The 12,759-nt window shown below is 43.7% G+C and overlaps 1 protein-coding gene across 1 annotated transcript in view; it reads right to left on the bottom strand.

Moving 5' to 3' along the window:
• C3H1orf141 (chromosome 3 C1orf141 homolog) overlaps positions 1–12,759 on the bottom strand; it is a 54,079-nt gene that overhangs the window by 28,464 nt on the left and 12,856 nt on the right. The window contains exon 5 of the mRNA XM_087904776.1: positions 1,497–1,561. Coding sequence (XP_087760902.1) covers positions 1,497–1,561 — 65 coding nt within the window. The remainder of the gene's footprint in view (positions 1–1,496; positions 1,562–12,759) is intronic.

Below are 12,759 nucleotides of genomic sequence, written 5' to 3'. Positions count from 1 at the left end.
GAGTCATTTTAAAGCCCCTCAAGGGCTGGAGAGAGGACTCAATGGTTAAGAATTCTTCCTGCTCTTGCAGGGGACCCCAGTTCCAGCACTCAGATTTGCCCGTATGTAGCACATTTCTGGAGGGCCTCCCAGCCTCTTCTGGACTCCACGAGAACCCATACTTATATATTTGAGTTTAAGTCATGGTCCACTGAGCCCCAAATAGAATTGTTTGAAGTAAAATCGCCACACCAAGCTGTGGTTTGAATAGGACATGCTCTCATGGGCTCATGTTTCAGCCCGGCTGCTGGTGCTGTTTGGGGGGGGGGGGTCTGTGGGACCTTCAGGAGTTTGAGTTTCACTGGAGGAAGTGGAGGCTTCATGTTAATACTCTACGTCTTGAGAGTAGATTCAATGAGAGCAGTCAGTCTCCTGTCCTGCTGTCATGCCTTCCTTGCCCTGTGTCTCCTACTGGGACACAACAAGTTTCTCTGGAACTGTAAGCCAGAGTAAACCCCTTTGCCTTAAGTTGGTTTAGTCATGGTGTTTTATCATAGCAATCGGAAAAGAAACGAAAGCATTAGGTACGTCCTCAAGTCCGTGCAGAGTAACACTGGTAAGAGAAGGTCCTGGCAAATTTTCACTGCTAAAATTTTGTATATTTTAACAAAGATGGCTAGTAAGTTATGATGATGAGCAAATTGTGATGTTATACAATTTCTGGGAGGTTTTTACTAAGTGGGGATTTGAGCATGTAGATAAGAATAAATCTATAACCAGGAGTGTAGATACTATTAATGCTTTTTCAATTTTAAAATTTAGGAGTGTGAAGCAAAAATAATAGGTAGATGACTAAGGGCACAGCCCAGTGGTTGAAGATTTGGATAGAACACATGAAGCGCTAAGCTTAACACAATGCCAGTGCTGCCCCCCAAAGGCTAAAATATAATACGCTCTAATGATCATCATTAAGCATGCATAGCTTCATGTTTCTTTCTCCAGGTCAGCTATACTCAGTTAATAGCAAATCAATACAGATTTAAAAGACTCTAGTTTGCCCTCACTGATTCTCTGGATCAACTCAACTCTCTAGTTCCCTAGGTGTGACCTGCCGTATAGCGGCCAGGGGCATGCTCAATGTCGGAAGAGGGCAAGTTTGCAGGATGCAGGAGAAGCCCCCTCAATGACTGGTTGATTTGAAACCAATTCTTGGTAGTTACTGTAATTGTATCCTCTAACCATAGCTCAAAAAATTGCCTGAGCTACACATGAAAAGATTGACAGGTTTATGTGTTTATGATTTAAGTAAATGTTTAAATTAGATATGCATAGCTTTAGCTCATGTGTAATTTTGTGTTGTCCTCATACACAAGACTTTCTATCATATCAGATGAAACTGCTTTACACTCATACCTTTGGATTCTAAACTTCACTTGGATTGTGACACATAAAAACAAAGCTATTTGAACTAGCTTAAATAGCTACTAAAGAGTCACAAACATGAAAATTATACCCACCTCAGTTTTATCCTTAAGAAAATGAAGAGATCTAGAACTCGGTTTTAGATTTTCTTCTTTTGGTCCTAAGGAAATCCAAACACACACACAAAAAATGATTTTAAAAAACTACTTCTAATTTCTCTACAATTAGTTAAATATTTTAACATAACATTTTTATTGATTCTTTGGGAATTTCATCACGCACTAGGAATACACAGTTCCCAGTCTTTCCATGTCCGACCCCCACCCTTGAGACCTTCCACCCCCAAAAATAAAACGTAAGAATAAAAATTAAAAAAATAGAGAAAAGATCCAAGTCCTATTTGTGTTATCTAAATACTCGCTCAAGTGACCTGTCCCTTAAATAGAACTGACTCATTCCTCTCCTGTACCCCCACTAGAAGCTTTCGGTTGTGGGGAGCTAACCTCAGCATCCTTAGTACACTTTTTAAGAGTTCTCTGATGGCTTCCTGTTTAGGTTGCTACTTTTTGGGGGGCAGTGACAACCCCTACAACCCCAACTCTCCCACTGCCCCCCAAAAAGTGTGTCTGCAGTCATTAATATCACTGCAAAAGTAGCTTCCCTGCTATTTATAGACAATGGGAGCATGGATAATGGGCTCCTACATGGCTTCTGGTGACAGCACAGACCATGAACCTGGCCCCTGAAGCAGCCTGAGCCAAGGACATCTACCTGGCTTCAGGCAGCAACAAAAACCAGGGACAACTGTTGTTGGCTTTCAGCAGCAACATGGGCCATGGGTATCAACACAGAACCTGGCTACAGTAAGACCCTGGACCCAGGCATGACCCTGGGCAGCAGCACGGACAGGAACATCACCATGGTCTCAGGAGGCAGCACAGGTCCCCCACATCAGCCTGGTCCTCATTGTTGTCAAGTCTCTAGTTCTGGATCTCTCCACAGAGCACATACCCTCTATATTTCCATCTTACCCATCTCTCCCTCACACATCGTTCACCTTCCACGGCCTCTCCTACTAGTACATTTTTTAGACATATACTTTAATGATCTTATATGCTTGCATATGCAATATTTTTACATTTGTAGAAATAAATCTATTTCAAAATGAGTCAAATTCTTCATTGCATTTATTGCTTGATTTCTGTAGATATGAATTGCATGGGTGGGTGCATGCATGACAGAGCATGTGTGGGAATCAGGGGACAATCTGTGGGAGCCTGTTGTCTTTTTCCACCAGGTGGATCCCAGGGATTCAACTCAGGTTGTCAGGCTTGGCAGCAAGTACCTTTGCCAACCTCTGAAATTATTTTCTTTAAAAGTGAGGTTTTAAATGATAGAAAATAATTTTCAGATATTTATTTGTTATGCAATACTATTTTATTTTCTTGGAAAAAACTTTCTAAGTAAAATAGAAGCATACATATTATTCAAAATAACCTTTAAGCTGTAAAATAATCTTTAATAAATCATTGGAAAAGAGAAGTATTCTCTTCAAGCTGTAGTTCCTTTTTCCTAATTACGGATGCTATTCATTTATATTATTATATAATATATTTTCTTAATATAAGCAAAGTGTATGGGACAAATATCCGAACTTTGGTTTTAAATAATGCTGCAACTCAAACCAAATGCATTTATGTAAGTTATATTATCTTGAGAAGCTAACCTCTTTGACCTTTCTGTCTCATCTGTTAGCTTCAATTATTAGTAATTATCATACATATATGCTTTGAGGACTAAATAATATAATAGATAAATCAAACAATATGGAGTCTGGTTATTTATTCAGCTGATATAGAGTAGGCTAGTAGAGAAGGTGCTTGGCCCTGAATGGGATCACTCAATAGCAATGCACACATCTTAGCAGATAACAGAAGACCCCAAGTGATTGAAAAGGAAATGTGTTTGGACAGAGGGGAAGTTCAGTTGTGTTGAAAGGAGGCTGGTGAAGAGGCAGCTGTTTAAGAGACAGTGAATGAAATCCATCCTGTTGGCAAAGGTCAGAAAGTTCAGTGTCTTTGTAGGGGGAGCACATTTCCTAGTAATGGAGGTGAGAAGCCAATGAAGAGACTTTAGAATGGGATGCTAACACCTTTTCAAAGACCACTGAGACTGCACAAAAGCGAATGGTTTAGAAACCTCTGTGGTCAGAATGGAAAGTCAGGCAGTGAGCAATAGCTCTCTTTTAGAAGGTAACTAAGATACTAGGATGAAATATTTTTTTTCTGATAAAAAATGCAAGTTTTGTTGCTGTTGTTTTGTTTGTTTGTTTTTAATCAAGAAGTTTTGTTCTTTGACAATTTTGTGAGTACGAGGCACAAGCCAGTAAGCAGTATTCTTCCATGACTTCTGCCTTAGTCCCTTCCTCGGGTTCCTGTTTGAGTTCCTGCCCTGGCTACTCTCAATGATGGACTGTCAGCTGAAAGGCCAAGCTAAATGGACACGTTCTTCCCTGCATTCATCACTTTTCTCTTCCTGTGATAAAGCACCAAGACCAAGGCAACTCCTAGAAAGAAAAGTTTATTTGGGCCTATGATTCCAGAGGGATACAAGTACTCGATGCTGAGCAAAGGTGTGACAGGAAGCAGTAGATGTGGTGGCAAGATCAGGAAGCTGATTTCACATCTTGAACCACAAGCGTGAAGCAAACTGGAAATAGCATGAATCTTTAAACTCTCAAAGCCCACATCCTGGCATACTTCCTCCAACAAGACTGCACTTCTTAAACGTCCCCCAAACAATGCCACCAAGTGGTGACCAAGAGTTCAAATGCATGAGCTGTGGGGGACATTCTCATTCAAGCCACCACACTCCCCCCAGTTTCTTTCCATCATGGTATTTTATCACAGCAAACTAGGACACCTAGACTCAGGAAGGGTAGCTGTTCTACAAGAGTTCAATGCTGTTGGCATCTTTGTTACGCATAACTGGGAAGACAGAGAGGATGAAAGAACTTACGCCAGGAAACAAGCTAGTACTTATATAAGTAAAAGGTGATTGGATCATGATGGCAGCAGAAATGGTGAAAACCCTGAACTCAAGATGAATTAGCATGAAGAGATCTTGTCGGACTTTGGGAATGGGGAGAAAAGGAAATTAGGGGTGACTCTGAAGCTTCACATTTGCATTGCTTCTCGGTCCAGTGTTCTGTGGTGAGAATGCTGGGGGAGGAGGGTGGGAAAGAATGCTTAGCACGTGTGGTGGGAACAGGTAATCCTAAGTCTTGCTCTGCTCATTGGATTCAAGATGCCTGTGTGAGGTCTGAGATAGCAGAGAGGTATCTGACATTTAGAGACTTTTATGAATCAAAGTTAGAAAGAGTATACTAACATCTCTATGGTACGTTTGAAGTGTGTGTGTGTGTGTGTGTGTGTGTGTGTGTGTGTGTGTGTGTGTGAGAGAGAGAGAGAGAGAGAGAGAGAGAGAGAGAGAGAGAGAGAGGAGGGGAAGTGCAAAAGGTGATGGGGAGAGATGCATCAAGGCTGACCCCCCCATCACCGGAAAGAGAGACCTAAAGTTTAATATTTATTTATTTTTAACTTGTATGACTGTTTGACAATGTATGTGTACTATGAATGTCCCTGGGGCCAGTAGAGGTTAAAGATGGCATTGTTTCTCCTGTAACTGATGGAGACAGATGGCTGGGAACCGCTATATGAGTTTGGGGAACCAAGCCTTGGTCTTTTGCAAGAGCAGCAAGTATTTTTAACTGCTGATCCATCTCTCCAGTTCCAGACCCAAACTTTGGCATAATTGATTGTCTTTGTTGTGCTTCCCTGGAGAAGGCAAATTTCCCAGTTTACCATATCACCAGCTAAGTAAGAGTTAAATCCCTGCCCCTCTTTGTTGGCTTCTGTACTGACAGACGTCTTTAACCTCCAGTGTTCTGGTTATACTAGGCTCACAGAGGTATACCTTCAGGACCCTCAGTAAGTCATTCAGTTGCCTTAGAGAACCCAAAGCCTGCCTAAGACCAGAAGGTCCTGGAGTTATGAGATGGAAACTCTTCCAAACATCCAACAAGTGATTCTACTCATGGATTTCCCATTTCCTGACTATGGTGCTTTCTTGATGTGGGAGTCCCCTCTGTATTCTGTGAATATCATTGGCTAATAAAAAAGCTGTCTTGAGCCTGTGATAGGGTTGAGTAGAGCTAGTCAGGGAAAACTAAACTGAATGCTGGGAGAAAGAAGGCAGAATCAGAGAGAAGCCATGTTGCCCCACTGGAGACAGACGCTGGAACATTACCTGGTAAACTACAGGTAATACATGGAGATACACAGATTAATGGAGATGTGTTAATTTAAGGTATGAGTTAGCCAGAAATATGCTTAAGCTATTGATCAAACAGTATTGCAAGTAATATGGTTTCTGTGTGATTATTTCGGGAGTCTGGGCGGCCGGGAAATGAACAAGTAGCCTCCTACTACACTTTCTGTCACCTTCATGTAGCAAACTAAACTGTGGTACCTTCCACTTTGACGTCCATCATAAGGCTTGTCTGGCTTCTGCCTTAAAAGTGCTTTCTGTTGTGTTTCTCTTTCTTCCTAGGTTACGGTTTGTTTTGCCACTGAAAGTTCTTTTCTATCCTGTTCTGTTTGGGTTTTTCAGAACTTAGACTGTTAGAATGGGTGACATAGTCCCCAATCCTCACGACAGTTCCTCGGGATCTGCTAGCCTCAGGTCATGAGAAACAGAATCAGGCTGTATGGGACGATAGTCCCATAAAGAATGGCTCAGCCCCAGCCTGGCTGTCAGCTTCCCCTGCAGAAACAATATGCCCAGGTACTGAAAGCAACTCATATATTTCTAGTCAAACCACAAACACCAGCTGTAACTTCCGAGTATCTGTGTATGCACATATATCTGCTCCCCAGGCCCTCTAAGGGCACTCAACCTTCATCCCATAGAAAAGTTGGGGCTCCTGTCTGTTCCAGTAAAGCATCCTCAGCCTGTTGATGGGGTCTGTCTGTTTCTCTGTCTGTTTTCTGACATAGGGAGATACTAGAGATATATCCCAAGAGGCCTTAGGAAGAGAGGTACAAAAGCAAAAGCGTCTACACCTGGCTTAGTGGGTTTAGGGCTGACGAGAATCATATGCATTTTCAGAATACAGCACATTGAAGATGCACTGACCCTCGGACCACACAAAATATCACGACATTGACTATAACCTATATTTCACAGAGGACTTGATGAAAGAATTTACAAAACACTGGAGTATTGACATGAAATTCTCTTGGATGGCAGACATTGCCCAGAGTATAAATATAACAGTTGTGTACAGCTAAAGACATTGGTAGCCACATCCTCTTAGGACAAAACTTCAGGCTGCAAAGTCAAGGAGGCAGGGTCTTGAAAGGGAAATGAGCGTGCCTGCTGTGGAGATGATAGGCCACTGGAAATGAGTGTCTACTGTGGAGATGATATGTCACTGGAAACTTGGGTGTTCCAGGGAAAAAGAGATGCTAGAAGCCGGAAGCCCTAGCTGCCCTGGAACCTGGTTCTGAGGAAGATGGAGGAGGCCTGCGATTCACGGCTCAGACAGTCAATTATAATTACTCCCCCAGAGTCTCAGGTAAAACTCACAGAGACGCGGCATCCTTTGACTTTGCTGGTGGATATTGGGGCTAGTTAGTAATAGATCATCGATCACAATGCCGCTCCCCCCCCCCCCCCCCCGAAACAGGATGGCAAGCAATCCTGATCACCTGTGGTTTCTGAAATCTCTGAAATATACAAGAGACAGGGCTGGATTCTGTAGGTTTTGGTGGTGGTGGTGGTGGTGGCGGCGGCGGCGGCGGCGGCGGCGGTGGTGGTGGTGGTATGTGTGTTCTCTTAAACTGGGTCTTACGTACTCCGACCTTGGCTTTGCAGCAAAGGCTGGCCTTGAATGCTCAACCCTTCAGTCGCTACCTCTCAAGCACTGGGATTCCAAGCATGTGCCACCGTATCTTGGTTAAGGAACACAGTTTTGACTCACACAGCCCTCTTTGGGGGAAGGATCACTAAGTTGCAGGCATAGATAATTTAGTTTTTCCTAGAAGGCCAACAGTTCCACCTACAGGCTCCTCTGGAGCAGTGGTTCTCAACCTTCCTAATGCGGTGACACTTTCATACCTCATGTGGTGGTGTCCCCCAGCCACAAATTTAGTTTCATTGCTACTTCATGATTGCAATTTTACCACTGTCATGAATCGTCATGTAAATGTCTATTTTTCTGATGGTTTTAGGCGGCCTCTGTGAAAGGGTCATTCAAGCCCAGAGGGGTCGCGACCCACAGGTTGGGGAACCACATGTTGAGGTGGAAGTTGTCCGGCAGGCAATGCAGGCTAGCAAGCTCTGACGCTCATCGCACGCTGACACTCGTTCCCATGTTTAACTGGGCTGGATTTGAGCCTCAGTATTCTGCTTCCGCCACAGGAAAGGCTGTAGGCTGTTTGTCCTGGCTTGATTTCTATTGCTGGGATAAAACACTCAGAACAAATTCAACTTGAGGAGGCAAGGATTTATCTGGTGTATACTTCCTGGACACCATCCATCACTGAAAAATTTGGGGCAGTAACTCAAGCAAAACATGTGAGAATTCTTCTTGCTAGCTTGCTCTCTGAATTGCTCACAGACTTCTACTTACCTAGCTTTTTAAATATATATATCCATTACAGTACCTGCTTAAGCAATGGTGCTGCCCGCAGTGGGCTGGACCCTTCTGCATCAATCAGTAATCAAGCCAATACGGACATACCCACAAAAAGCCAATCTGATCTAAGCAATTTCCCTACTGAGGCTTCTTCTCAGATGGCTGGCTCCAGACTAATCAGAACACTGGAGGTTTATGAACCTGGATAAGACAACTGGACAGGAAATGAGAAAGGAACGGCATTCCTCCTGGCCTCCATGGCGGGACCAATGGTTAAACAACTGCATCAATTAGTTTTTGAAAAGTTGCTACGGTAAGCTGTGGATTACAGGGCCAAGGTTATCTGAAGTCATTTGGAGAACATAACATTAGCTAGATATATAACTTATCTTAAAGAATAACACAAAGACTGACCTCAACAAAACAGATTTTATACAGCCAAGGCCAAGACCTACCCCAGGACTGGTGAGCCAACTTTATTCAAAGACCAAAGCTAAGAGAGTTCAAATACGTGCTGATCTGTGTTGCTACCTTTTCAAGGTAGGTTGAAGTGTTTCCCGCATAAACTGACAAACCAACAGAAGTTATTAAAGCCCGACTGAGAGAGGTTACCCTCCATTTTTGACTGTTTCATAACATAATGATAACTGTCCTACCTTTGTTTTTGAGATAACACAAAAGGCAAACAAACACGAATCAAATGGATGTTACCTATATCCCAGTGGCCCTGGACCTCAGCTGAGGTAGAAAGGATGAATCATACCCTGGAAAGGACAATCTTGAAATTGTGCCCTGATGCACCTGCACTGGGACCAAGCCTTACCTCTTGCTCTGAGAAGGGAAGAGCAGCTTCCCTAAGGTTCCCTTGGCTTGAGCCCTCATAACACTGTTTATAGGCATTCGCTCCAGACCATGCTCACACTGGGTGGCTAGAAAAGACGGTGGGGATGGAAAATCCAGAATCATGTTTGCAAACGTATCTAGAATGAATGCATGTGCTAGAGATTCTGCTGTTGGTGGCAAGGTTCTGTTGAAAATCAGAAACATGGGCTCTCTGGGAGATTGAGACGTGGACTAGCCCATGGAAGGTGGTTCAGTTTGCTGGAGTTAAGTCTTGGCTATACAACACAAGGTAAAGGCTACGGCAGAGACTCACAGACATCCAAATGGACAGGAGGTCTGAAATGAACTCTGCTCATGAACAGCACCAGGGGCTAGGAAGGCTCACAGGCTGTCCCAGAAGGCGCAGCAGATTTATGGGTGTGACGGTTGACACCGGTTGTCAACTTGACAGGATCCAGACTTACATGGGAGACAAGCCTATGAACATGCTTGTGTGGAATTATCTAGATGAGGTTAACTGAGGTGAGAAGACCCACCCGTTCCCTGGCCTGTGATCCTGAGCTACATCCATGGGGAAAAGGGAACGGCATCCTTCTCCCTGCCCCTGTCTACTGATGCAACACTAGATGCCCTAAGCTTCTCCGCCATGGTGGACTGTAACCCTGGAATTCTCAAGCCATTTTTGTCCGAATATTTTATCACAGCAACAGCAAAAGTTACTAACTCGTGGTGCAAGACAAAGAGGGCCGCTTCCCACACACTAAACTTTGGAGTGTAAAGCACACTAGTAGATCACTCACTTCTGACCATGCATATACCCATGGACACTTGTGAGGCCACTTCAGGACTCTTACATGGAAGCTGAGCATCTTAGTCTATGGTAAAAGCATCTTGGGGCTATTGGACAGAAATGAGGTCAAATTGGGGAAGCAGCCCTGGAAAATGGGCTACAGTAGATTGTTTGGTACTGAGAGGTAACCAAAAAGAATGCAGAAGGGTGCTGTTTTTTTTTAAATTTATTTATTTGTATTTTATGTACATTGGTATTTTTGTCTGCATGTGTGTCTGTGTTCTCACAGATCCCCTGGAACAGGAATTACAGACAGTTGTAAGTTGCCATGTGGGTGCTGGGAATTGAACTCGGGTCCCTCTGGAAGAGCAGTCGGTGCTCTTAACCACTGAGCCATCTCTCCAGCCCCAGAAGGGTGCTGTTTTAACCTGACAGGTAAAGCTTAGTTGGCTGGACATAAAGCTAAAGCAGCCAATGACACTGTCATCATAAAGAATAGAAGAGGACTCCAGTGTCAGCCTTTTGTGCCTCCTGGCTCCCAAGGTTTTCTGGCCTCAGGGCAGCCTTCCTGCTCTTCCCTTTGCTAGTACTCCCCTGAGCATCTGTCTGCTGCTGGAAAGGTGCTCTGACTTACACAGCCTCCCTTGCTGGTAAGACGCTCAACTAAGAACGATATGCCCAGCCGCAGAAGCGAAATTCCATGTGAAGCCGATACAAGTTATTATTAACAGTAGGAAAGAATAGGAGACAGATAGGGGAGCTTCCTAGTCTGCAGTCTGAGAACACATTTAAACTTCATAGCCTTTTCAGGAAAAGCAGCCCAGCAACGCACACTGCTAATGCTTTGTTTGCTCGGACTTAACCTTTAACGTAGAGAGAGTCTGGATGGTGACTCAGGAAAATCGCAGGACTTGGGAGCCGGAGGTGTACACGAGCTCCTCGCGACACAGAGAGCTGATAATGAGGAGGATGTGCAGGGAGCGATAAGGAGAGAAACATTAGCACCGTGAATCTCACAGACAAGGCAGGCTTCTCGAGCTGAAGTTCAGGACAAAACTTTGAAATGATTAATCGCCTCTGTACCGGCTCCCTAGACAATATACTAGTGGGAGCTGGCTCCAGGCAGATTTCCTGTGGTTTCTGAGATTGCTCGCTCTCTGTAAAACAAAATAAGCTATCGAGAGTCTGCCTTTTGATTGCTATAGTGACAGACACACAATCTCTGGCATTCTGATTAGATTTTCAATAGCCATTCATTGCCTACATCTGTGTATGATCAAACACCCTGGTGATTCTCAGGTAAATCGTTCCCGAATGTATTGACTTAGTCAACCATGAGATTCCACCATCCCCAGAGGTAAGGAAGTTATCAGAAAGTATGGGAAACCTCTAGCTGAGATTCCACTGCTTGTCTGTAACCTCAGTGTTCCCACTGGTACAGTTGGAAAGTACCTTGGCTTATGACTTTCCTTTGCGCCTTAACTATGTGCCTTCAAACATACATTGATACATTGAAACATGTTATTTGGGGCAGTCGGAATCCATGTTCTTAGGCCCTGGGCACTCATTTTGGGTTAAAAATAAACTATTTTTATGTCTTTTGAATGGCAGTTGAGTTTGGTCTCAACAGTCTCAAAAGCTTCAAGCTGAAAATTGTAAGAAGGAGGGGATGACCCACTAATGGAGCCTGGAGAAGTTGAAGAAAACAGAAATGAAAGATGTTGTTTGGATTTAGCAACACTGGGGCCACTGGTAATCCTGGTCAGTGCCCTTTAAGCTGAATAGCGAGGGAGGGATCCTGCCTGGAGTGGGATGATGTTTAAGGAGGAATGGAGAGAGTAAAGACCATGCGTGGCATGTAAACACACATTTAGAGAATTTATGGGGCACCACACAGACGGAAAGCATTGTGGGGCAGAGTGGAGACAAGAAGCCTCCGTCCAGGAGGGTGATGACAGTGTAATCCACCAGAGGATTACAAAAGCAACAAGAAAGCAAATGTAACAGACACCTTTGAAGCCTCTGAAAATGTATAAAACACTGGGTCTGGGACCCCAGGCCCTAAAATTTCTAATCCTGTAAGTGTGCTTCCATTAAACAAGCTATTCATACTTGACCTTTATTTTTTAGCTACAAGAAAAGTCTTAGGGCTGAGTTGAAAGAGAAAGTGGCGTTTCTTTCTAGAAGAAAGACAAATAGTCCCATAGCAGAACTATTTCCTCTAGGTGTGACTTGACCGTTGGCCATCATGACTCAGCAAGCGCTGTGTTGACACTCAGGATGACTTGACCTTCTGTGTGTAAGGAAGTGAGGACAATACAGTCAGAGTCTCTGGAGAAAGCTATTGATCTTCCTTCCTAGAAGAGGTGGAGGTCACTAGGCTCTCAGGTGAGATTCCAGTGTCTGTTCCCCTCACCCCTGCTCCTAGATACACATAATTTTGATCCTGTGCATACAGCCTGGGAAGAAGGAGTGCCAGCATATACAGAAGGTGGGAATGTTGACTGGAGGTTAAGGTTCTTAAGTAGCTGCTGGGGGAGGGACTTCCTGTTGGTATCCTGGCAAGAACCATCCATGTTCCTGTAAGCAACCACTCACCCATGTATACTCATGGAAATAATCTGAATGGATTTTTGATTTATCAGACTCGACTTAAATGAAATTATTTTTCTTGGTCTGTTGGTACCCTGTCTGTCTGGTGTCCATTGCTATTTCTTCTTGTCTCCCCCAGAAAAATAAATGAAACAACCACATAAACATAAAAATATATTTATAAAAATGTATTTGTGAACCAGGTATGATGGTATATGTCTGGAGTCTCAGTTACCTGAAAAGATGGACCAGAGGAATTTCTTGAGTCCAGGAGTTCAAGTTCAGTCTGGGCAAGAAGGTGAAATTACATCTAAATGTGTGTGTGGGATGTGTGTGTGTGTGTGTGTGTGTGTGTGTGTGTGTGTGTGTTGTATGTGTGCACGCTGTGATTATACAGTAGACGGAGGAGGATAAAGTAATTAATAAGTTACTA

Source organism: Myodes glareolus, chromosome 3 (genome assembly GCF_982192425.1).
Source record: "Myodes glareolus chromosome 3, mMyoGla1.1, whole genome shotgun sequence".
NCBI classification, from domain to species: Eukaryota; Metazoa; Chordata; class Mammalia; order Rodentia; family Cricetidae; genus Myodes; species Myodes glareolus.
Note: the sequence above shows the minus strand (reverse complement) of the source record. Positions and strands in the feature narration are given on the sequence as shown.